This window comes from Carcharhinus amblyrhynchos, chromosome 2 (assembly GCF_965287045.1).
Source record: "Carcharhinus amblyrhynchos chromosome 2, sCarAmb.v2.hapA, whole genome shotgun sequence".
NCBI classification, from domain to species: domain Eukaryota; kingdom Metazoa; phylum Chordata; class Chondrichthyes; order Carcharhiniformes; family Carcharhinidae; genus Carcharhinus; species Carcharhinus amblyrhynchos.
Window position 1 is genome coordinate 5,600,514 of NC_137325.1, and position 25,564 is coordinate 5,626,077.

At 46.1% G+C, this 25,564-nt stretch overlaps 2 protein-coding genes across 2 annotated transcripts in view; one reads left to right on the forward strand and one right to left on the reverse strand.

Moving 5' to 3' along the window:
* The window catches only part of drosha (drosha ribonuclease III), a 150,519-nt gene extending 145,087 nt beyond the window's left edge, over nucleotides 1-5,432 (reverse strand). The window contains exons 1-2 of the mRNA XM_080201532.1: nucleotides 5,386-5,432; nucleotides 787-1,707 (exon numbers count right to left, since the gene is read on the reverse strand). Coding sequence (XP_080057658.1) covers nucleotides 787-1,700 — 914 coding nt within the window. The 5' untranslated portion in view covers nucleotides 1,701-1,707; nucleotides 5,386-5,432. The remainder of the gene's footprint in view (nucleotides 1-786; nucleotides 1,708-5,385) is intronic.
* A 527-nt stretch (nucleotides 5,433-5,959) lies between these two features.
* c2h5orf22 (chromosome 2 C5orf22 homolog) lies at nucleotides 5,960-24,240 on the forward strand. Its single transcript, XM_080215084.1, has 9 exons — nucleotides 5,960-6,117; nucleotides 8,092-8,237; nucleotides 10,462-10,611; nucleotides 11,123-11,591; nucleotides 13,144-13,209; nucleotides 16,221-16,342; nucleotides 18,837-18,903; nucleotides 21,334-21,473; nucleotides 23,995-24,240. The coding sequence occupies exons 1-9, from the start codon at nucleotides 6,040-6,042 to the stop codon at nucleotides 24,104-24,106; spliced, it is 1,350 nt and encodes a 449-aa protein (XP_080071210.1). The 5' UTR covers nucleotides 5,960-6,039; the 3' UTR covers nucleotides 24,107-24,240.
* The last annotated feature ends 1,324 nt before the right edge of the window (nucleotides 24,241-25,564 follow it).

The following is a 25,564-nucleotide window of genomic DNA, read 5'->3' on the forward strand; positions in this document are numbered from 1 at the left end:
CCAAGATGTATGGGTTAGGAGAGTTAGTGAGGGGTTCTGGGGACGGATTGTGCCTGAGCGAGATGCTCTGTCAGAGAGTCGGAGTGGTCTTGATGGACCAAATGGCCTCCTTCTGCACTGTAGGGATTCTGTGAGTCACAGATCTGTGCTGAGTATTGCTTAAATTGGAACTAAGAGAGATAGGTTAACAGTTACGAATTGTATCTTATCGTGTTCAAGTACCGCAATTGGTAAAAGCTAAAATAATTCATTTGTTATAGTTAAACTGTATTGTTAAACAAAGTTTGATTTGATAAAAGTTTCCTCGTGTGTCAATAGAATCACACCTGGAGTGAAAGACCTCACCGTCACACTAATAGAACACTTGTTGGGATCCAGTCGAGCTTCATAACATACATTGGGTTTCTGCTCTGGTCCCGAACACTCACTGACTCAGAGAAAGTGATGTACATGCCACACAGGCAGCACGGTGGCACAGTGGCTAGCACAGCTGCTTCACAGCGCCAGGGACCCGGGTTCGATTCCCGGCTTGGGTCACTGTCCGTGCGGAGTTTGCACATTCTCCCCGTGTCTGCATGGGTTTCCTCCGGGTGTTCCAGTTTCCTCCCGCAGCCCGAAAGACGTGTGCTGGTTAGGGGGCATTGACCCAAACAGGTGCCGGGCTGTGGGACAGCAAGGGGAATTTCACGGTAACTTCATTGCAGTGTTAACGTTAGCCTTACTCGTATCTAATCAATAAACTTCAACAAGTTTCTGATATCGTTGTTACGCTTTTCCAGTCCTTGCCTGCTATGGTCGCGGGTCCGGTGTCGGGCTGGCGATCTCCCGCGATCGTGACTGCTCCTGTGTCGACAGCTCTCCGACCTCCTCCGTTCCGGACTCCTGCCCCTGTCCCGCCGCTCCGCCCGGGACTCCACCCTGTGACGCTGGCTGTGGCTCCGGTAGCCGCGCTCCTTGGGGCGGTGGTCCCGCTCGGCCGAGCGCCGGGCTCCGGGGGATTTCTCCGGCGGGTAGCGCTGCTTGTCCCGGAAGTGCTCGGGCTGGTGGGAGCCAGAGTTCTGCTGATAGCCGGAGGAAGCAGAGCCCGGCTGGTAGCCCCCCGGGCTGGGCTGATAGCCGCTGTTGAAGTGCTGGGGTGGGTAGGGCTGCGAGTAGCCCATCGAGTACGGGGGCTGGTAACTTATCTGCTGGGGGGGCATCAGCGGCGGGGGCAGCGCTGACGGCATCACGTGGTGGAATCCAGCTGGCCTGTCGGGAGTCCCCGGGAGGGCGGTTACCGCATCGGGCACGGGGGGCACTTGGGCAAAGCACGGCAAGCCAGGGAAGCCCGGGCGCACCGGGGGGGCGGGGAACGGAGCCCGCGGACGGACAGGGCATTGCTGCACCCCGCCCTGCCGGGCGTCCAGCTCAGCTGCCTGGGGAAGGTGAGGCTGGTAAGGCATGAAGTTGGGGGGAGCGTAACCTGCGTTCTGCGGGCCGGGGAACCGGGGCGGTGGCAGCATGGGGGGAGCAACCTGCTGCTCGTGGGGGAACAACGGCGGGGGCTGCTGAGGGTGAACGGGCCGGAAAGCGGCGGTCTGAAAGCTCTGCTGAGGCGTCCGGTTTCCGGGGGCGCCCCTTCCCCGAGCACCCCCAACTTTCGGGATAGCGTTGTGGCCAGTGGCATGCGTAGCTCCATCCCGTCCCGGATGAAACGACATGGTGCACCTTAAAGAAAGAAACGTCACGGTAATTTCATTGCAGCGTTAACGTAAGCCTCACTAAAAAAAAATCAATAAACTTTATTTCAATCGGTTAGTGATTTAAAACATCAAGTCCAAACAGAACTGCGCACGTACATGCTTCCAGACCTGTTCTACACAAATAAACCAGCTAAGGGAAAGCACCGACTGCCTGAGGACAGCAACTCAGCTAATGTCCTGGGGACCCCGGTTCGAATCCCGCCACTCCAGATGGTGGAATTCAAATTCCACAAAAAAAATCTGGGATTAAGAATCTACTGCTGACCACGAAATCATTGCTGATTGTCGGAAAAACCCATCTGGTTCGCTGATGTCCTTTAGGGAAGGAAATCTGCCGTCCTTACCCGGTCTGGCCTACATGTGACTCCAGAGCCGGAGCAATGTGGTTGATTCTCAACTGCTCTCCAAAAGGGTCTAACAAGCCACTCAGTTGGGGGACAACTAGGGATGGGCAATTAACACTGGCCAGCCAGCCAGCAACGTCCATGCTTCATGAATTAATAAAAAAAACTTGCAAATAATTCTACGGATGAATGAAAGGATGTACATTTATATAGCATCTTTCACAACTAAAGTGTTTTACAAACCAGGAAGAAGGAAGGAAATGCCACTACCAATTTGTGCACAGCAAGCTCCCACAAACAGGTATGTGATAAGGAGCAGGAAATCAGGTATTTCTTGTGTTTATGAGAGATAAATATTGTCCAGGACACCAGGGAGATCTCCCCTGCTCTTCTTCAATCTGGGAATTCCACACCCACCAGCTCAGGCAGTACTGCATTGGGGGCGGGGGGTGGTGGGGGTGGTCTTTTGGGTCAAACCAAGTAAACAAACTCAAATTACATTAGGACAAAGAAAAAGGGGGCAGCTCCCCAAAAGGAGGGGGAACAGCCCGAACAGAAACAAAAAGTACAAAAGGAAACTTAAGACACATCAAATCAAAACGTGATCGTCGGGGTCTATAATGCACCTCAGCCCCTGCGGTGCCCAACGGGCACGGAAAGTACTGCATTGGAGTTTACGGGAAACTCAAGTGCAGTACTGAGGGAGTGCTGCACTGCCACAGGTGCTGCCTTGCGGATACTTTTTCCTTCCACGCAACCCTTAACAATCCATGGCAAAGTTGTCATACACAAAACATCAACAAAAAGCTCTGAGACAACAGAGTATGGGGAAAAAGTATTTCTTCACTGAAATATCTCTCCTCAGTTCGTGTGTCGATAACCTTCCTGTTTAGAATACAAATTCACATTTAACCGATCATTCCAAAGTTCTTTTCGTTTCTTTGATTTGGGGCGTCGATAGAATTTATATCCTTCACCCACTTGTCTGGTTAAGGATTCTGTGATTTGTCCCTACTGTTCAGCAGCCAGGTATAGGGCTAGATAGCGATAGTCAGCAGGATTTCCACAGAGCGAGGCCCAAAGATATAAATTAGGGAACAGGAGGAGGCCACTCAGCCTCTCTAGCCTGCTCCACCATTCAATAAGATTATAATTACACAATGAGTGATCCTCACCCTCCCCGGGTTTGTCTGGGCACTGAGGCCAATACTCACCCTGGCTCATTCACTGGCTCAGCATCAACCAGACATCAAACTTTGTTCTTTGCTGCTCTGTGATGTTCCTGCCAGGACCGGGAACATTAACACAAATACAGAAGAAGGTAAAGAGCACGATCTCTGTCTGACATCTTCTCATGACTTATTATTCCTTGTTTAAAAATCTGGGCATCGTGTTGACTTTTTAACACATTTTTATTTCATCCGAAAGAAAAACAAATTCAAAATGAATCCAATTCATGGTCCCCGAAGGACAAACAATATCATAGAATCTGTGAAACTGTGCAGAAAGAGGCCATTCAGCCCATCAAGCCTGCACCAACAATAACCCCACCCAGACCCTATCCCTGTCAACCCCATGTATTTACCCTGCTAACTCCCCTGACACTAATGGACAATTTAGCATGACCAATCCACCTAACTCGCACATCTTTGGAGAAGAAGGGAGGAAATTGGAGCACCCGGAGGAAACCCATGCAGACACAAGGAGAACATGCAGACTCCATACAGACAGTGACCCAAGCCGGGAATCGAACCCGGGTCCCTGGCGCTGTGAGGCAGCAGTGCTAACCACTGTGCCACCGTATCCAAGCTGACATGAGGCACTGCACCCCATCGTGGGCTTGATCCGACACTTCATCTTCACTAAAAGGCTGCGATGGCTTTGAAAAATTGTATCAGATGATGCCTCAGTTAAACCTCATCAGCTACCCCCATGCTTTACTCTACCCTAGACTGTGCAGGTAGTTTGCCCAATCAGGTAAGCTTTGGAGGTTGACCTGTTTGGCCATTGACTCTCCCCTGCTAGACCACATGGGGATTACTCAAAATAACCGAAATACAACCAAGATTTCATTAAGTGTCTATCCAGAAACATAGAAGATAGGAACAGGCAGAGGCTATTAGGCTCTTCAAAACTGCTCCACCATTCATTAAGATCATGGCTCACCATCCAACTAAACAGCCTAATCCTGCTTTCTCCCCATAACCTTCGATCCCATTCGCCCCAAGTGCTATATCCAGCCACCTCTTCAATACATTCAATGTTTTGGCATTAACTACTTTCTGTGGTGATGAATTCCACAGGGTCACCCCTCCTTGGTTGAAGAAATGTCTCCTCATCTCCGTCCTAAATGATCTACCTCGAATCCTCAGACCCTGGTTCTGGACTATCCCACCAACAGGAACATCCTCTCTGCATCTATCTTGTCTAGTCCTGGTTGAGTTTTCTTGTAAACTCTGCATTCAGTCAGAACGTGATCAGAATAGAACTGGGCCTGGGATGCACGATCTAAAGTAGGTTACAATATTTAAGGCAACTCTTTGATTTAAGACCATTGTCACGTATAAACCAGGTTCAGCACACACTCAGTGTGTTCACTCATTAAAAGTGTTAGAGCGTATTAATGCAGCAAGATACACCCCAGCCGATAAAGAACTAACCCTTCAGAGTTGCGGGGGGGGTGGGGGACATAAAAGACAAAACATTGCATTTATGTAGCAATGGTAAAGTACTGTGGATGTTGGAACCTAAAACAAAAACAGAAAATGCTGGAAAATCTCAGCACCTGTGGTGAGAGAATAGAGCCAATGTTTCAAATCTGGGATCTAGATGCTGTCAGACCTGCTGAGATTTTCCAGCATTTTCTGTTTTTGCATTTATATAGCAGCTCACATGATTTATCAAAGGCCTTTACAGCCTATGCGTGTTTCTTATTGAACTGTAGTCACTGTTGTAATGTAGGAACAACAGTGGCCAATGTGTAAACAGCAAGATCCCACAAACAGCAACGAGACGGTAGCCAGATAATCTGTTTTTACTGATAATGGGAATATTGATAACATATTCCTTTTTTCTGATCATTTTCCTGCCTAATTCTGCCCCCCTTTTTTCCACCAGTGATTGAAACCCTCAGTCCTTAGTCCCTGCAGCAGTCTATATATTCCTTACACACTATTGTCTTTGGCTGCCTGGCGCCAGTCTAATGGGGAGAAGCAGGTAATAATTGCACCCCTAACGCCGCAAATGTTTTTCTTCCTACAAAATAACTTGTTGCATTTCAGCAATTGCAGAGTACTCACAGTGCAGGGTGCTTCAGTCACAGGAAGCAGACATAGCAGCATCTGAGCATCTCGGAAGTCCCAGCTCCCTGGGCTGTGCTTATTGGTCTTTCAAAGCTACAGGGCGGAGACTCAATGTCAGACAGTAAATTTCACACTGGGAGGGAAGGAAACCCGCATCATTCCTGTTTGCATAAAACTCAACCAGCAGTGCATGTTTTAATAAACATTGTTATATAAATGTTTTCTTAACACTCATTGCGCTGAGCTGCAATCTGGAGTGGAAATTCATCTCCACCTGATACTGACTCATGTCCTCGCATTGCAACATCTGCTGATCGGGGCAAACTGTCCAGATGCAGCAGTAAAAAGGCAACACTAATTGCGGGTTAAAGAGCAAGTGTTGCAGGAAATCCACTCCTGCATAGCTTTCTAAAAGCCTATGCAACATGTTAACACCAGCCAGGAACGCTTTTTGCATTTGCACCGTTCACTCCGGTGCACTGCTGGCATCGGACTCGCTCTCCTCCAATCAGAGGGGAAAAAAATCAGGTCCGTCGCACGATTTCCTTCCCTCTCCATCCGGAGTGAGTGAGTGAGTGTGTGTGTATATGAGCGGGGGGGGGGAAGGAACTTGCTGTTTCCCCACGCAGCTGATTGCAAGCGGCTGCAGGGATGAGCGGGGCTGCTGCTGCCGCTAGCCTGCGTTGCTACACCGAGCTGCCGGTCTGGATAGTGGAGGATCATCAAGATGTGAGTGCGGAGTCTCCCTCTCTCTGCAACCTGCCGATGCAACTCGGGTTGGAACGTTGTCCCGGGAACTGGAACGTTGGCCCAGGGATTAGAACGTTGGCCCGGGAATTGGAACGTTTGGCCCAGGGATTGGAACGTTGGCCCGGGAATTGGAACGTTTGGCCCAGGGATTGGAACGTTGGCCCGGGAATTGGAACGTTTGGCCCAGGGATTGGAACGTTGGCCCGGGGATTGCAATTGTAGCATTTTTCACGCCCGGGAATTGGAACGTTGACCCTGGAATCTGCGGGTTGCCAACCCTCCCGGGATTCCTGGAGTCTCCAGGGATTGATAACAATCTCCAGAGCACTGCTATGTGTGCAATCCTGGAGAAAACTCATCGGGGCATTAAAAACATGTATTTTTTTCAAGTATTGGAGGGTCGTGGGGAAGAGGCTGTTTGGCTGACAGTCGAGCATTATCCGATTGGATTAATGAGTCTTTTTTGAGTTGGTGCAGGAAAGCAGTGCTATCAGGGGGCAGGTCTTGTGCTGAAACCTCCAGGAGTGCATTTGATCACAGTTGGTAACCCAACATTCAGATCTTTTATGATATGCTGCACATGAATGCAGTTAGGACAGCTTGGCTGCTCCTGCCTCAGTAGCTAGAAGACAGATATCAGGCAGTTGCAGAGTTTTCTGAGAGAATTTAATGCAGCAGTGAGAGGTGATTCATTTTAGTCTGAAGAAAGGGGAAAGGCAATATAAAACAGAGCATTATTCTAGAGAGGTGCACAAGCTGACCAGTCACCTCTGACAGGTTCAAACTCTCCCTTGGTGATACTTATCTTCCCCCAGCCCCCAGAAAATTGGTTATCCGGGAAGGAGCAGAGGGACCTGGATGTACATGGTGCATAGGTCATTTAGCAGGACGGGCTGAGAGAGTAATTAATTAAGCATGCAGTTTCCTAGGAGTGCACCAAAAGTTGTGCTAAATGTGTGTAAGACAGTTCAGTTCAGCCTCAGCTAAAGCATCATGTATGGTTCTGACCATCATAGTTTAGGGAGAATGTCGAGATGCTGGAGAGAGTGCAACAAAAATTCCTGAGAATGGATTCCAAGGATGAGGAATTTCAATTGGATGCATAGATTGGTGAAGTTGGGCCTGTGATCCTCAGAGAAGTGAAGATTGAGAAGAGACTTAACAGAGATGTTCAAAATCGTGACGAATATCGAATCTCACCACGGAAGCTGGTGGAATTTGAATTCAACAAAATTCAGTAAACGGAGGTATATAAAATTAAAAGGACATAGATCAGCTAGATAGTCAACATCTTTTCCCAAAGGTAGAGGAGTCTAAAACTAGAGGGTATAGGTTTAAGATGAGAGGAGACAGATTTAAGAGTCCAGAGGGGCAATTTTTTTCATACAGAGGGTGGGGAGTGTCTGGAAAAAGCTGCCAGAGATAGTCGTAGAGGCAGGTACAAGTTTGTCTTTTAAAAAGCTTTTTAGACAGTTACATGGGTAGGAGAGGTATAGAGGGATATGGGCCAAATGTGGGCAATTGAGACTATCTTGGAGGTTTTTAAAAAAAAGAAGCTGGCATGGACAAGTTGGGGTAAAGGGCCTGTTTCCATGCTGTAAACTTCTATGATTTTATTTAGAAAAAGTCTGGAATTAAGAACCTATTGATGACCACGAAATCATTGTCAAAAAAGCCCATCTGGTTCACTAATATCCATTAGGGAAGGAAATCTGCCATCTTTACCTGGTCTGGCCTACGTGTGACTCCAGAGCCACAGCAATGTGGTTGATTCTCAGTTGCCCTCCAAGGGCAGCCAGGGATGGGTAATAAATGCTGGCCAGCCAACCGCACCCATGCCTCATGAATAATTTTTTAAAATCTCAGCTGGGTTATGTTGAAAATGTTATCTTCTCCCTGTCTTCTGCCTCTTCTAGCTTTCCGCAAGACATTCTTTATGTTAATGTTTTTTAGGTGGTGCCATATATCTATCGAGCGATTGGGTCAAAGCATTTGCCAATGGAAAATATTGCTCTGGTTCACCTCGATTCACATCCCGACCTCCTGATCCCCATCGACATGTTGGCTGACAGTGTGTTTGATAAAGAGCTCCTTTTTGGGTAACGCAAGTCTGAATATTTCGGCATTTAACAATTTGCATAATGTGTGTCTCAGTCATCATTGAAATAACATGAAATCATTTTGGTTTCAATAATTGCTTTGTGTTTGTTAGGTATGATTAATTATCAGTGGGTTGTGAGGCGAAAATGAATTATCACAGTTGCACACACAAGTAATTCCAGTTCAGTAACACGGCTAGAGACTTGCATGATTCTTTTAGCCTTTGTTTGTAGATGAGGCAACCTCAGCAACTGCAGGTGACTATTGGGGTCCGAATGATTGGCTTAGGATTTTTGGGCCATTTTGAGTTGACATCGAGCTGGCAGGATTGATGATGTAATGTTTCTGCCTGGAGAGGCGATGGCCCGCTAGACTATTAATCCAGAAACTCAGCCAATGTTCTAGGGCCTTGGGTTCAAATCCTGCTACGGTAGATGGTGGAATTTGAATTCTAGAATTAAGAATCTATGGAGACCATGAAATCATTGGCGATTGTCGAAAAAACTCTTCTGGTTCACTAATGTCCTTTAGGGAAAGAAATCTACTGTCCTTACTCGGTCTGCAACTCCCTCCCTGACAGCACTGTGGGTGTACCTACATTCCAGGGACTGCAGCGGTTCAAGAAGGCAGCTCACCACCATCTTCCCCACAGCAATTAAGGGTGGGCAATAGATGATGACCTTGCCAGCGATGCCCGCCTCTGTGAATGAACAAATTAAGAATGAAGCCACCACCCTGGGGGGGCTCAGCTGCAATGAAGAAAGTCTATGGTGCTCGCGTAACTATTCTGATTGTCCAAGCGAGCGGTGCCTGTTGTGTGAGGCATTGTGCGAGTCCAGCGTTACCATCATGGCTTTGCTGTGCTTGGTTTTAGAAACAGCATGTGACACCAGGGCCTCAGCGATGTGGTTGACTGCTCTCTGAAGTGGCCGTGCAAGCTACTCCACTCGAGGGCGACTAGGGATGGGCAATAAACGCTGGCCAGCCAGCGAAGTACATGTCCCACAAATGAATAAAAACAAAAATCACAGAGTTTGTGCTGAAGACCTCCCTCCATGTCCCTGACGCTCTTTCTAAAACCAAGCACAGCACAGCAGTGATGGTAACGCTGGACTCGCACGATGCCTCACGCAACAGGTACCACTCGCTTGGACAATCAGAATGGTTACGCGAGCACCATAGACTTTCTTCATTGCAGCTGAGCCCCTGGGAGGAGGAGGTGGTTTTATTCTTAATTTGTTCATTGACAGAGGCGGGCATCGCTGGCGAGGTCATCATCTATTGCCCGTCCTTAATTGCTGTGGGGAAGATGGTGGTGAGCTGCCTTCTTGAACCGCTGCAGTCCCTGGAATGTAGGTACACCCACAGTGCTGTCAGGGAGGGAATGCCAGGATCTTGATCCAGTGACAGTGAAGGAATGGTCAATTATATTTCCATGTGAGGATGGTGAGTGATTTGGAGGAGAACTTGCAGATGCGGTTGAGGACTCTGGGTCTCTGAAGTTTAGAAGGATGAGAGGGGGGATCTTCTTGAAACTTACAGGATACTGCGAGGCCTGGTTAGAGTGGACGTGGAGAGGTTTTCACTAGTAAGAAAAACTAGAACCAGAGGACACAACCTCAGGCTAAAAGAACGATCCTTTAAAACAGAGATGAGGGGGAATTTTTTCAGCCAGAGAGTGATGAATTTGTGGAACTCTTTGCCGCAGAAGGCTGACACTTGGGTCATTGAGTGTCTAAGACAGAGGTAGATAGGTTCTTGATTAATAAAAGGATCAGGGACTGTGGGGAAAAGGCACGAGATATGGGGATGAGAAAAAACATCAGGCATGATTGAATGGCGATGTAGACTCGATGGGCTAAGTGGCCTAATTCTGCTCCTCTGTCTTATGGCCTTCCCATGGATCTGCTGCTTTTGTCCACCTAGGTGGTAGAGGTGGTAGGTTGGTGCTATCGATGGAGACTTGGCAAGTTCCTGTGGTGCCGGAGATTTGTTGAGAGTTGTGCCTGGGAATAGTAATCCAGGAGATCCCGGACAGTCCAGAAGGTTTGTCCTGAATGAGACCTGATGGTAATTGAGTGATAGTGAAGCGTGTTGAGACATCCCGAGACCATGATCACATTCTACATAAACACATTTTACTTCAGGTTCTTACCAATTTTGCAAATGCCCCTGGGAAAATAATTGAACTTTTTTTTCCTGTCCACTTTGCCCTATCCCTAGAGACCTGAGCATAGAGAACTGGATCATGCCTGTGGTTTACGCTGGGCATTTTTCACACGTGTTTTGGATCCACCCGTGGTGGGCGCAGCAGATCACCGATGGGAAACACTGCTTCTTTGTTGGTCGTGATCCTTCAACTAAAACAATCAGGTACTGCAGCCACTTCCTTTCTAAGCTGCTAAAATAACAAGTAATTAACGTCAGAGAATGGGCTGGAACTCCGTCTGCATTGTGCTAGCAGACTGACCTCTGCTGTCAAGGTCACGTTGCTGTAATTAAGTATCTCCTCTGCCACCCTTGCACCCTAGCGTTGTTTTATTCATCCACTTAAAAAAACTAGCACACAAATTTGGTTATGTCCTTTGAGGGTGACACAATGGTTAGCACTACTGCCTCACCGCACCAGGTTCGATTCTGGCCTTGGGTCACTGTCTGTGTGGAGTTTGCACATTCTCCCCGTGTCTGCGTGGGTTTCCTCCAACACTCCAAAGATGCGTAGGTTAGGTGCATTGACCATGATAAATTGTCCCTTAATGTCAGGGGGATTAACAGGGTAAATACATGGGGTTATGGGGATGGGGCTTCAGTGGGATTGTTATACAGATTTTTTTTGTTGAAAAGAGAAGTAATTCTTTCAGTTATTGGATTATTATCTCACCAGGGTTACAAGCCCTGAGAGCTACTTCCTGAGCGATGGACTCTACGTATCAGAGAAGCTGCTGGAGAAGAAGAAGGAGCTGGGACTGCAGGTTATCACCGTAGACCCAGGGGAGGGGGGCCGCGCTGACCCTGGGGGGAGAGTTGGAGCATCGGCCGCCAAGAAAGCAAAATTGGAACGTTTGACCAACGGGGAGGGTTCATCGGAGGCCACGTGTTCATCCAAAACCAACGATCGGATGTCCGAAGGCAAACCCGGTGGTGACGACGCCTGCACAAGTCAGTCCTCCATTGGAAAGAGACATGCCCAGGAAACCAGCACCGTGGCAACACATCCTGAAAACAAACAGCAGCAGCAAGAGGAAATCACTGCGGATCTCCTTCACGTCCTGGATAAAAGAGCTGCCTACGTCCTCGACATTGACTTAGATTTCTTTTCCGTTAAGAATCCGTTTAAAGAAATGTACACCCAGGTATGTTTTCTTAATCACAACCTTTAAGGCTGTGGTTTGGAGTTGCCAGCCTTGGACTGGGGCAGGCACAGTAAATAGTCTCACAACAACAGGTTAAAATCCAACAGGTTTAATCAAGTAGCACGAGCTTTCGGAGCACTGCTCCCTTCAGGTGAGTACCCTGGCACTCACCTGATGAAGGAGCAGTGCTCCGAAAGCTCGTGCTGCCAAATGAACCTGTTGGACTTTAACCTGGTGTTGTGAGACTATTTACTGTGACAACTTTCTAAGGGTAAAGGTTTCAGTGCTATCTGAATAAAAGCAAAATACTGCAGATGCTGGAAATCTGAAGTAAAAAGAGAAGATGCTGGATATACTCAGCAGGTCTGACAGCGTCTGTGGAGAGAGAAACACACAGCTAATGTTTTAAGTCCCTGTGACTCTTCTTCAGACCCTTCTGTGGAAAGATCGTTTAGATTGGAAAAATTAACTCTTGTTTCCCTCTCCACTGCCAGACCTGCTGAGTAAAAATTTTGAAGTTTATTAGTGTCACAAGTGGGCTTACATTAACACTGCAATGAAGTTACTGTGAAAATCCACCCCATCGCCACATTCCAGCGCCTGTTCGGGTACATTGAGGGAGAATTTAGCATGTCCAGTGCACCTAACTTGCGTGCCTTTTGGACCATGGGAGGAAACCCACGCAGACACCGGGAGAACGTGTAGACTCCACAGACAATGATCCAAGCCAGGAATTGAACCCGGGTCCCTGTCGCTGTGAGGCAGCAGTGCTAACCACTCTGCCACCTTATTTCCAGTACAAGCTGTAGTTTATTATCGGTAGATATCCTGGCCTGGATTGAGTTTTCTCCCTTATTTTCCCCATTCTAGCTTTATAAATACCCGCTTCGTGGAGCTGACTGGTCATTGCCACACTGCTGTTTGTGGGATCTTGCTATGCACAAATTGGCCTTCATGTTTCCTGCCCTGCAGCAGTGACCACACTTCTGAAGCATTTTATTGGTTGTCAAACACTTTGAGTTGTCCAGTAGCTGGGAAAGGTGCTATAGAAATGCAAGCTTCACCTCAGTATAAATGCAAAATATTGCAGTTGCTGGAATCTGAAACAAAAACAGAAAAATGCTGGAAAATCTCAGCAGGTCTGACAACACCTGTGGAGAGAGAATAGAGCCAACGTTTCGAGTCTGGGTGACCCTTCATCAGACTTGAAATATTGGCTCTATTCTCTCTCCAGAGATGCTGTCAGACCTGCTGAGATTTTTTTCCAGCAAGTCTTACCTTTATAGATAAGAACAGCAGGCATGGAAAAATGTTGGGTGGGATTTCCAGCCGCACTCTCCCCAAGGTCAACAGACCTTTTCATGGTCTGTGTCCCGCCCACTATGATTCCCATGGCCGATCGGGTGGGAAAATCCTGCCCCTTGTGTTTGGCGTAGTTCTTGCCCTGACCACTTGAGTAAAAGCAGGAGATGGGGACTGAGAACAAGGATCTTTTCTAGCTTAAACTCTTGCCTGTGCACATTTCCATAATCACTTTTATCTTGTCCTACAGGAGGAATATAACATTCTCAAGGAGCTGTACAGTTTTACCAAACCTGATTGCAAAGAGGATGATGAGGTACGTACGGATCAAGCATGGACACTGCTTATCCAATCTGAGACCATATTCATGTTTCTGAGATTGGACGGGTTTGTGCAAGTTCTTAAACTGTTCAGATCGCTGTTGGTTCCCCACTGCTTGATATTTACTCCTTTAAATCACCTGTTGGCTTTGAAACTCTTTGCCATCACATTAACGCTCCTGGTACAGTCAAGTACTGTGATTCTGTATGCTGGTACTGTTACGACGCAGAGGTGATGTTTCCCTCTGAGCAATTTTGGAACCCTCCCCAAGGGGATATACCTCGTATCGTAATCTTAAGTAAGTGCGCAATGGGAAAAGGTAGAGTGGGACAAAATGAGGTGCTTTTTGCAGCGAGCCAGCACTGACATGACAGGCTGAATGGCCTCCTATGCTGGAACCACTCTGTGGAGTGGGTATTTACATTGTCACACTGCTTTACCTCAGGGCCTTTCTTTTGATTATTTTTTAGGTTATTTATTGAGTTCTACTAAAGTTTATTTATTAGTGTCACAAATAAGGCTTACATTAACACTGCAATGAAGTTACGGTGAAAATCCCCCAGTCGCCACACTCCAGTGCCTGTTCGGGTACACTGAGGGAGAATTTATCATGGCCAATGCACCTAACCAGCTCGTCTTTTGGACTGTGGGAGGAAGCCGGAGCACCCAGAGGAAACCCACGCGGACACTGGGAGAACATGCAGTCACCACACAGACAATGACCCAAGCCGGGAATCGACCCCAGATCCCTGGAGCTGTGAGGCAGAGTGTTCACCACAGTGCCACTCCATACTACCTGTAGCTTGGATTGAATTAATTTCCTTTGGGCAGGCTAAAGCTAAGTTTAAAAAGGATCTGGACACCAAGTCCCTTTTAATAGGTATCACTGCAGCAGATTCCGAGTTGCACGAGAAATGGGAGCAGGAGTAGGCCATGTGGCCCCTCGAGCTTGCTTTGCATTCACTAAGATCACAAACTCCTTTGTCTAGTTCTATCTATCCCTTAATCCCCTTAATCCCCAAATGTCTAAGGATCTTAGTCTTGACTGAGTATCCAAAGCCCACCAGGGTTGAGAATGTTTGTGGCAGTTATTGTTACAATAATTGTCAAGTTTGATTTGTTTGGTTTTTTTATAAATTTGTGTGATTGTTTAGCTTCAACACCAAAGTCTTTGATTTGATTCATTATTGTCACATATATTAGTATACAGTGAAAAGTATTGTTTTTTGCATGCTATACAAAGTATACTGTTAATAGAAAAGGAAAGGAGAAAATGCAGAATGTAGTGTCACAGTCATAGCTAGGGTGTAGATAAAGATCAACTAGATGCAAGGTAGGCTAGTTCGGGAGCCTGATGGCAGCAGGGAAGAAGCTGTTCTTGAGTTGGTTGGTACATGATCTTAGACTTTTGTCTCTCTTTCCCGATGGAAGAGATTATATCCAGGATGCTTGGTGTCTTTAATTATGCTGCCTGCTTTCGTGAGGCAGCAGGAAGTGTAGACAGAGTCAATGAATGGGAGGCTGGTTTGCATGATGGATTGAGCTACATTCATGATCTTTTGTAGTTTTTTTGCGGTCTAGGGCAGAACAGGAGCCATACCAAGCTGGGATACAACCAGAAAGAATGCTTTCTCTGTAGAGAGTCGTAGTGGACATGCCAAATTTCCTTAGTCATCTGAGGAAGTAGAGACATTAGTGGACTTTCTTAACTATAGCACCAGCATGAAGGGATCAGGACAGGTTGTTGGTAGTCTAGACGCCTAGAAACCTAAAGCTCTCAACCATTTCCACCTTGTCCCCATTGATGTAAACAGGGGCATGGCCTCTACTACGCTTCCTGAAGTTGATGACTATCTGCCTTCATTTTGTTGACATTGACAATATCCCCTCCCTCAACCATAGTTGTGAGATTAATGGAGGACAGCGGTGGGTCTGCCAGTGTGATGTCCGTGAACGCATCATATCAATGCGGTGTGAAAGATGCACTTACAATACAAGCAGTTATTGGGCAAGGTACGTTTCCATTGTATTCCTAGCTCACCAGCATGTGACGCTGCTGAACAAAGATATTAACGGCCCGAATTTTGCAATGGAGGTGAGAACTATCACTGTTCACCATCATTAGTCCTTTGAAACCACGGCCACTGGAGTCTGCACGTGTGCAGAACAATGTGGAAATCCCAATGTTGCTATCTGCGATTCCAGACAGTTGAGGTCTCCTGGACCACGAGCAATCAAAAATTACTGATCCCATGAGAAGCTTATCACACTGTCGGTCTCAGTGAAAAAAGACTTTGTTGAATGAGACGTGACTCGATTCTTTTTAAACAGCACACTTTCTAGTTACTGCAAAACCCCCACACCGGCCCTGAAAAGCTAACGTTATGCTTGTGGACTGTCAATTCTTTCCATAATGATAAAAATATTCATGTTTTTCCCTCCCCTCCCCCACAGGAGTCACTAGTCTTAGAGCTAAGAACTGGGCTAACTAGCTGTCGAATAAGAGTTGGTCTCTTTAGTTTGAAGTTGGGGAGGATTCAATGTTAACAATCTTTGTTTTTAAAGATGCTTCTATATTCCCTGGAATTTAGAAGAATGAGGGAAGATCAAATTGAGATATACAAGGTGATAAAAGGTATGGATAAAGTAGATGTGGAGCAGATGCTTCCTCTTGTGGGATATTCTCCGATGAGACGCCATAGTCTTAGGATAAAGGGGTAACATTTAAAATAGAGTTGAGTAGTAACTACTCCCCCCCAAAGGGTTGTGAATCTGTGGAATTCGCTACCCCAAAATGCGGTGGATGTTGGGACAGTGAGTAAATTTAAGGAGGAGTTAGACAGATTTTTAATGGGTTATGGGGAGAAGGCAGGAAAATGGGGATGAGCGGCATGTCAGCCACAATCGAATGGCAAAGCAGACTCAGTGGGCTGAATGGCCTAATTCTGCTTCTATATCTTATGAACTTCTAAAACAAAAATAAATCTGCTTGTTTACCATGACTAGGAGGCTTTAATCGATTGTGTGGAAACTCGTACAAGACAACTCGAAGATATGGAAGCTGCCTTTGCAGACTTGTGTGAGGATGATAGTGAAGAGAACATACAGAAGTGGGCAGCAATCCCTGGGTAAATGATCAAACTGTCAAACTCTATCATAAAGCAGCAATGTTTCGCTGACAGGAAAGTAGTTCCACTGCATTTGATTTTATCACCCTGGTTTCCTTGTTTAATTCTCTTCTGTATGTCCTTTCTCCCACACTCACATCATAGAATCCCTACAGTGCAGAAGAGGCCATTCAGCCCATTGAGTCTGTACCAGCTCTCTGACAGCTTATCCCACCTGAACCCTCCCCTCTGCCCTAACCCCAACACATTTGACATGGCTAATCTCCGTCTAACCTACATGTCTGGACACAAAGGGGCAACTTAGCATGGCCGGTCCACCTAACCTGAGAACCTGGAGTGTGGGAGGAGACCGGAGCACCCGGAGGAAACCCACACAGACACGGGGAGAATGTGCAAACTCCACACACTCAGTCAACTGAGGCCAGAATTGAACCCGGGTCTCTCTGGCACTGTGAGGCAGCAGTGCTAACCACTGTGCCGCCCCATCGTTTCTGTCATTCCCCTGGCTAGGTGACCAGCTCCCTGTGATTTTGTCCATTGGATTGGTCCCTACCTCTGACTGTCCCCCTCACACAGCACCTCCAATTAGGAGTGGTCTTCAGTCGCCACGCTCTGAGCCAGGCAGCAGCCCATTCAGAACGAGATGCCCTCGTTCCAAGGTGTTTTACAGAGAATTGCATACAGCGTAAACACAGACACAAACCTCGCGGTCCACCTAGTGCATGCCGATGTTAATGTTCCACACAAGTCTCTTCCCATTCCATTAGCCACCCCACTATCTTTCAGTGGATTATCTATATGGAATTCATTACCACAGGAAGTAGTTGATGCCAAACCATTGAATAAATTCAAGAGGTGGTTGGATGTAGCACTTGGGGTGGATGGGATCAAAGGTTATATGAGGAGAAAGCAGGATTAGGCTATTGAGTTGGACATTCAGCCATGATCATGATGAATGGTGGAGCAGACTCGAAGGGCTGAATGGCCTCCTGCTGCTCCTACCTTCCATGTTTCTGTTCCCTTTTTACCCTCACTGCCTTTGTCTTAATCATTGCCTGTGTCTGCAAGACCTCTCTCCCAACCACGCTCTGGTTAAAGACATTTCTCCTTATTTCCTGGTGGATTTATTAGTTTGTACTTATTGCCCCTAATTTTGGACTCTTCCCCCCACCCCTCCCAACCCAACACACACACACACACACACACACACGTGGAATGGGTGTGTGAACAGGATTTGTGCAAGTTGGGATAATGAGTTTTATTTGAGCTCCGGTTTACGAAGAGTTGAAGCTGGGACCTAGTGAAGTTTCTATCCTTCACTTGACAGGTCTGGCAGCACCTGTGGAGGGAGAAACAGTTTCAGGACTGTGTCCTTTAGTCTAGTTCTGATGTAAGTTCATCAACCCAAAGCAGTTAACTCTCTTTCTTTCACCACGGCTACTGCCTGACCTGCTGAGTATATCCAGCATTTTCTGTTTTTATTTTTGGATTTCCAATGTCAGCAGAATTTTGCACGTTGTGATATTATGGGTTAGACCTCACTAAGATTCAGTTTAGAATCATATAGAATCCCTGCAGTACAGAAGAGGCCATTCGGCCCATTGATCTGCACCGACTCTCTGACAGAGCATCTTAGCCAGGCCCTCCCCTCCATCCTATCCCCATAACCCCACACATTTCCAATGCCTAATCCCTCTAACCTACACATCTTGGGGCAATTTCCCATGGCCAATCAACCTAACCCACACTTTTTTCGACTGTGGGAGGAAACCAGAGCACCCAGAGGAAACCCATGCAGACACGAGGAGAGTGTGCAAACTCCACACAGACAATCGCCCAAGACCAGGTTGGCACAGTGGTTAGCACTGCTGTCTCACAGCGCCAGGGACCCAAGTTCGATTCGCGGCTTGGGTCACTGTCTGTGAAATTTGCACATTCTCCCCATGTCTGCGTGGGTTTCCTCTGGGTTCTCTGGTTTCCTTCCACAGTCTGAAAGATGTGCTAGTTAGGTGCATTGGCCATGCTAAATTCCCTCAATGTACCCAAATAGGCGCTGGAGTGTGGTGACTAGGGGATTTTCACAGTAACTTCATTGTACTGATAATGTAAGGCTACTTGTGACATTAATAAATAAACTTCAACTTAAGGTCTGCATCGAACCCAGGTCCCTGGCGCTGTGAGGCAGCTAACCAGTGTGCCACCGTGCTGCCTAAAAGCCTGTTGGTGTGAGAAAGTCTGGCTTTTAATGAGCGAAAAATTTCAAGCCGTGAATCTAGCCCGTGGGTTGGATTGCGCTAGCTTGGTAAATGTAACACGGCAGCCGTGTTTCAACTTGTGCTGGCATTTGCACGTCCAAACATAGCTTTATTACCATGAGATTAAGAGGACATATTGACCAAAGCTTCTCAAGATGTCACCCACTTTAACTGAATTGCAGAACATTGTCTCTACGTAGCGGCCACTGTCTCATTTGGAAGTTTGTATTTGTTTCCAGCCTGAGAAGTCTCGAACCGCTTGTGCAAAGCTTGAAGCAGAGATTGGGGACGCCTGACTATGAAATGGTGGGTGCAACAACGTTTACCTCCTGTAGGGTCTATTCTCTTCTTCAGAATTAACTTGAGCATGACCGGTTTGAAGTAGAAACGTCTTTACTAAGCATCCTTTAGAATTAAAATTTTACAGAAAGCAAAGGAGATTAATTGAGAGAGAAAGACCTTGCCTCAAAAGCTTGTACAGCATTCCGACACAAACTGAACTGAAAACATATAGATGTTACCACAATATAACTAAAAACTGATCTGTGTTATGAAAGAGCTGGATGCAAACTGTCTAGCTATATAAACAATGGAAGCTCTGACCAGGTTTATGACTCAAATCATTGCTGTTTAACATTGCATTTTCAAATGTAGCCAAGTTCTAAGCATGATTCCAGAATTCCAAGCTGATGTGGCCAAATTAAGTTAGTTCCAAGGCATAGCACAATTTGTTACATTAGGCAGAAATACCTTAAAAATGAAGCCTTTAAACAGGGCAAACCATACAGAGGATCACACACCTCCCTTCTCATTCTTTCACAGGAAGCGCAGGTGTCACCAGCAAGGCCAGAATTTGTTGCCGGTTCTATAATTACTCTCGATAACAGTTGAGAGCCAGCCACGTTGCTGTGCTGTGGCTCTGGAGTCACATGTAGGCCAGATCAGGTAAGGATGGCAGATTTCCTTCCCTAAAGGACATTAGTGAACCCGCTGGGTTTTCACAACAGTCGATGGTCACGATTACACGACTAGCTTTCAATTCCAGATTTCTTTCTTATAAACTGAATTTAAGTTCCACTGGCTGTCGCGGTGGGATTTGAACCCGTGTCCCCACAGCTTTAACTTGGGCCTCTGGATCACTAGTCCAATAACATTATCACTATCCCACTATCTTGCCCCTAAATTGTGCAGAAGGTTGTTGAACGAGACTGGCAAGACTCCGAGGCAGATTAAAATCTTTGTTCAGTGAGGACAAATAAACCATGTACTTTAAAAAAAAACCTGTTTCATTTAAATTAACTGAACTCTTGAGGGTAGCTCAAGAGTTCAGTTAATTTAAATGAAACAGGTTTTTTTTTCACAGGCTGGCTGATGAATCTGAGCTCATTCTGAGGCTGCTAAGTTAAGGAACTGTTTTATATCTTCAGTGTGTTTGAGTCAAGAAATTTCTAAATTGTATAATGATACAGAACAGGAGGAGGCCATTCATTGCATTGTGCTTGTGCTAGCTCCTCAGCAGAGCTGCGCAGGAAGTTGTTCTCCTCTTTCTCACAATTACTTCTGTTTCCCTTCAAGTATTTAATCCGATTCTCCTTCAAACATTAAGATCGAACCTGCTTCCACTGCCCTCATGGAAACTGATTTGTTTCTTGAAGTGTTTCCTGAAAGTGACTTATAGATCTTGCATCAGTTGAGAAAAGACTGTGTCCTTTTGTGACTGATCCTTCTCCCAAGTTTCTTCTATTTATGGTATTTATCGTTTTAATAGACTAGAATGTAGCAAACATACTGCCGTCTGTAGCTGTCTCTTTCTCTCTACTTAGGTTCTTTCTAATTACTGTGACCGCCTCTAATAATTTTCCCTAAGTGGTTATTCTTCACATGTAATACTAAGCATCGAAGGCCAGAGGACTGATTAACCATGGACAGCGTCACAGCTGACCCTGATTCTGTTCTGAGCTGCATGCACCCCGAGGGATCCTGTGTATGTTTAGTCCTGTTTAACTCAATCTATGTAAAGACTTCATTTTATGTATTTCTGTCTGTGTACAATTTATATTTAAATGCCAGACTGTAGGGGCTAACTAACGCTGCTAAGCTGAACAATTGTAGCTAATTTGACCACATGTAGAATCAGAAGGCATGATGGGTTAGCCAGAAATTGACTGCATTCCTGAAGGGTACACCATGCAGGCAAACGACAGTTTCTCACAACAGTAGCTGCCAAGGATTGTTTTTCTAGATGGAGACAGCATTGGAAAACACCTCCAATAACGAGATAAGGGTTGAAATATATTTTGATTTTAGAGTGTGTCAGTTCAATTCATAGATTCCTCTCATTTCAGTATATGTTTTTTTCGTAGAGGGTTTGGCCAAGATGCCAATCTCGCACATTTGCTTTTTGCCTCTGTGTCACGTTAATTCCTTAACTTCTTTTCGATAAAAGAAAACCATTTCAAAACTTGTACCAGTGCTGTCCTCTCCTCCCTACAAGCGAAGGAATGAACCCAACGATCCCCCTGCCCCCTCCTCGCTCTCCGGTGAGCAAGCCCAGGGAGAGGCAAGATGGCTGACTCCTCTTCATACACAGGCTGTCCAATGTGTCTGGATCCAGCAACTTGCTACAACACCTGAGAGATGGGTGGGTGGGCTGCAGCACTGAAGTTTGTAAAGAGTTTTAATTTTTAAACGATTGGTGGATTTAATAATCTGCAGTCTGGCTTTTCATCTCCCCAGGTTCACCAGGCTGGATTAACATGTGATTATTCAGAACTGCCACACCACATCAGTGCCGAGGAGGAGATAGACAAGCTCATGTCATCTATAAAACGGCTACTTGAGGATTTACCCAAGCCAACTCTCGTTACTGTCGCAAGGTATGAAGTGGCAAAACACTGCAGATACTAGAAACCCGCAATAAAGATAGAGCATGCTGGAAATGTTCAGCAGGTGACCTTACATCAGAGTTCTTGCGAAAGGTGACAGATCTGAAACATTAACTCGCTTTCAGTCCCACAGATGCTGCCTGACCTCCTGAGTATTTCCAGCATTTTCCGTTATTAATTTGTGTAATGGGTTATGTCGTCCAGTATGAATAATCCTGTGTATGCTTTGACGCAAAGGCGTTCTGCGCTACAGTGTCCTCTCCCCTCCTATCTATCGAGTGGCACTGGTAGTTAGCACTGCTGCCTCTCAGCGCCAGGGACCCAGGTTCGATTCCTGGCATGGGTCACTATATGTGAGGAGTTTGCACGTTCTCCTCGTGTCTGAGTGGGTTTCCTCCAGGTGCTCAGGTTTCCTCCCACGGTTCAAAGATGTGCGGGTTAGGTGGATTGGCCATGATAAATTGCCCCTTAGTGTCAGGGGGATTAATGCAGTGGGTTATGGGGATAGGGCCTGGGTGGGATTGTGGACGGTGCAGACTCGACTGGCTGAATAACCTCCTCCTGCACTGTAGGCTCCTATAATTCTATCTGTAAACACTTGTCATATGATCAGGCCATTCAGCCTGCTTCAATGAGACCATATTTCATAACCATCATTGCCTCGTACACTTAGAGTAACAAAGTCCTGTCAGTCACAGTTTTAGGTAACAATTGATTTAGCATCAATTACCAAGTTCCTACTACCCTGTGTAGAAAGAATTGTTTGCCAATTTCCTTTGAATCATAGAATCCCTACAGTGCAGAAGAAAACCATTCAGCCAACACACCATTGCACCAACACACAATCCCACCCAGGCCCTATTCCCGCAATCTATGTGCATTTACCTTGATAAGCCCCCTGACACTAGGGTCATTTTAGCGTGGCCGATCAACCTAACTCGCACATCTTTGGACTGTGGGAGGAAACCCACACAGATATGGGGAGAATGTGCAAACTCCACACAGACCTGAGGCCGGAATTGAACCCGGGTCCCTGGCACTATGTGGTAACAATGCTAAGCACCGTAGCACCCTCTGTATTTACTGCTAGTTTGTGTCTCCATGTGCACAGAATGAAGCAAATCACTTTATAACTTCCTGGCCCCCCCCGGTATTGAATTGGTGGCAGTGGTACTCCAGAGATTCATTGGGGAATCTCTTGGGGAAGCTTCCAGGTAAGGGTTTGCCCGGCAGTTGTCCAGAATTGCTAACTTCCCCTGGATCATTAGGAACTAGAAGCAGGAATAGACCATTTGGCCCTTCGAGCCTGCCTCTGCTATTCATCTTGATCACGGCTGATCACCGAATTCGATATCCAGATCCCCCCTACACCCCTTGATCCCTTTAGCCCCAAGAGCTGTATCTAATTTCTTCTTCAAATTGGGCAACAATTGCGCTGAGCTGGAAACTACTGGAACAAAGTGACTTAATTCGCTAACTTAGAATGGTTTTGCCAGTTTTACCCCAGTAGTTACTCTGAAAGATTTAGAAGAAACAAAACTCATTCGAACTTCCGCGTAACTTTTAAACAGCCAGACTGAGCCCTGCCAAGTCCCATCCAATTACCTGGACACTAAACTTCTCCCTGGCCTGTGAGTTTTACTGGGCTATTTAAACCTACCTGCTTCATGGCAGCCAGTGCTGAAGCAAAGAGGGGGGGAGTGTGGACTCCCTGACCCGCCGGTGTTGCACTGCGCTGGGGTCTTTGGAGATTCTTCCACTGCCAGCTTGAAACAGCTCCAGCCCACAGAGGTTTCAACAGTTTTCCAGGATAAGAAAGTGTGCTTTAAGCTTTTATAATTCCAGCAGGCCAGGGCTTCACACCACTGGGTAAAATCTCCTATAATGACAACCAATAGGCAATTCAGTGCTGTTCTGTGACAATCCAGAGCCATCACCACCTCCTGTATATTGTTTGTTAATTGTGCAAATTTCCATTAACTCTCATTAATTTTTGCTTACGTTTTAACACGAGCAATAAACCAGTTGTTTGTATCATTATTTTCTCATATTCTTTGACTGCTCTTCTGCAAATTACAAATTGGGTGGCACAGTGGTTAGCACTGCTGCCTCACAGCATCAGGGACCTGGGTTCAGTTCCCAGCTTGGGTCTCTTCTGTGCAGCGTCTGCATGTTCTCCCTCCACAACCACCACCGCCCGCCCCCATGTCTGCGTAAGTTTCGCCCGGGTGCTTCGGTTTCCTCCCACCATCCGAAAGACATGCTGGTTAGGTGTATTGGCCGTGCTAAATTCTCCCTCAGTGTATCCGAGCAGGCACCAGAGTGCGACGACTCGGGGATTTTCACAGGAACTTCATTGCAGTGTTAATATAAGCCTACTTGCATTACAAATAAATAAACTTTAAACTTTGCAGTGTGGGAGGAAACCCGATTTACTTGAAGTAGATTTTCAGTTTATTTAGAGATTCTGTTCCGAACTGCCTGTTGAGCTCTAACTCTGTTCATGTTTCAGGTCCAGTTTAGATGATTACTGTCCTTCAGAGCAGGTGGACTCTATTCAGGAGAAGATGTTAACAGTGCTTCGGTCCTGCTACGGCTCCTTAGACGTCCACTTAGAATACTGAATGTGTTAAACTTCACCTCATGTCTCCTTGTCTGAGCCAGAAAGTATACAGAGACTATTGTTTCAATTGTGGAAGAAAAGTCAATAAAGCAGTAGACCAGACGGCCTGTCAATCCTGGTCACCTATTCAATGTGATCATGGCTTTTCTAAGGAGAATTTTATTTAATAAATAAATTATACTTTTAACAAGTGCTATTTTCTTTATTTCAACCCTCTTTCTCTTAATGTTGGCAGATTTTGTCAGCAAGGAAGTGGGTCCACAAAATGATTTTTGTTTGACAATATATATTTGTTATCAAATATTAGCTACATTAAAGAAGCTTTTTTCCAATTTAAGAAATCAGTTTGGCAGTTGAAAAAACACACCTGATGTACAGCCACAACATTTCAGTTAGAATGAGTTTTTAAAGCTTAAAAACAAGGCCCCATCAAGAATTCATGGCTCTTCTTCTGCATTGTAATCACTTCCATCGATGCTGCTGTCTATTGATAAACTTCCTTCGTTCCACCTTTCATCAGTCTCTTCCACTTCAGACACAGAGTCAATCACAAACTTGCAGCTCAGGTAGAGACCATTCAGTCTGACATGCCGGTGTCAAACTCCTGACAGAATACTCCTGCTTATTCCCAACCCTGCCCCTGTCAGCTCCTCCGTCTCAATGTTGTCCAACTCCCATTTAAAATTATTTATGGAATCGGCTCCCATCACCTCGAGCATTCCAGATCGAATAGAAAATAAACATCCCTTCATCTCCGCTTGATTTTTTTTTTCTGTGTAATATCAAAATCCACAATCTCTGGTCGTTGGTCCATTCCACTGAGATTCGTTTTTCTTGTCAAAACCCCTCATCATCTTGGGTCACCTCCCAAACTTCTCTGTTCCATGGAGGACAGTGAAAGTGGTTCTAACCTCTGCTCACAACTGAAGCACCTCGTCACTGACCAACCTGCTCCGTCCTTTCAAAACTTCAGTGAAGTTGGTAACAATTTAATTGTTTCTGATCTCTGCTTAGCAAAGGAATATACTTGGTCGTATTTTGTCTAGTGGATCAGAACTTCAGCAGTAAGATGTTTTTCCGTAATACATAAAGATACATTGAGCAAATTGTCTATAGTTGTCAACGCTGCTGCCTCACAGTGCCAGGGACCCAGGTTCAATTCCCAGCTTGGGTTGCTGTCTGGGTGGAGTCTGCATATTCTCACCGTGTATGCATAGGTTTCCTCCCACAATCTGAAAGACGTGCTGGTTAGGTGCATTGGCCATGCTAAATTCTCTCCCTGTGCCCAAACAGGCATTGAAATGTGGTGACTCGGAGATTTTCATTGTAACTTCATTGCAGTGTTAATATAAGCCTTACTTAAAGTTTATTTAGTAAGGCTTACATTAACACTACAATGAAGTTACAGTGAAATTCCCCCTGGTCGCCACAGTCTGGTCCACATTTGGGCCGATGCAGC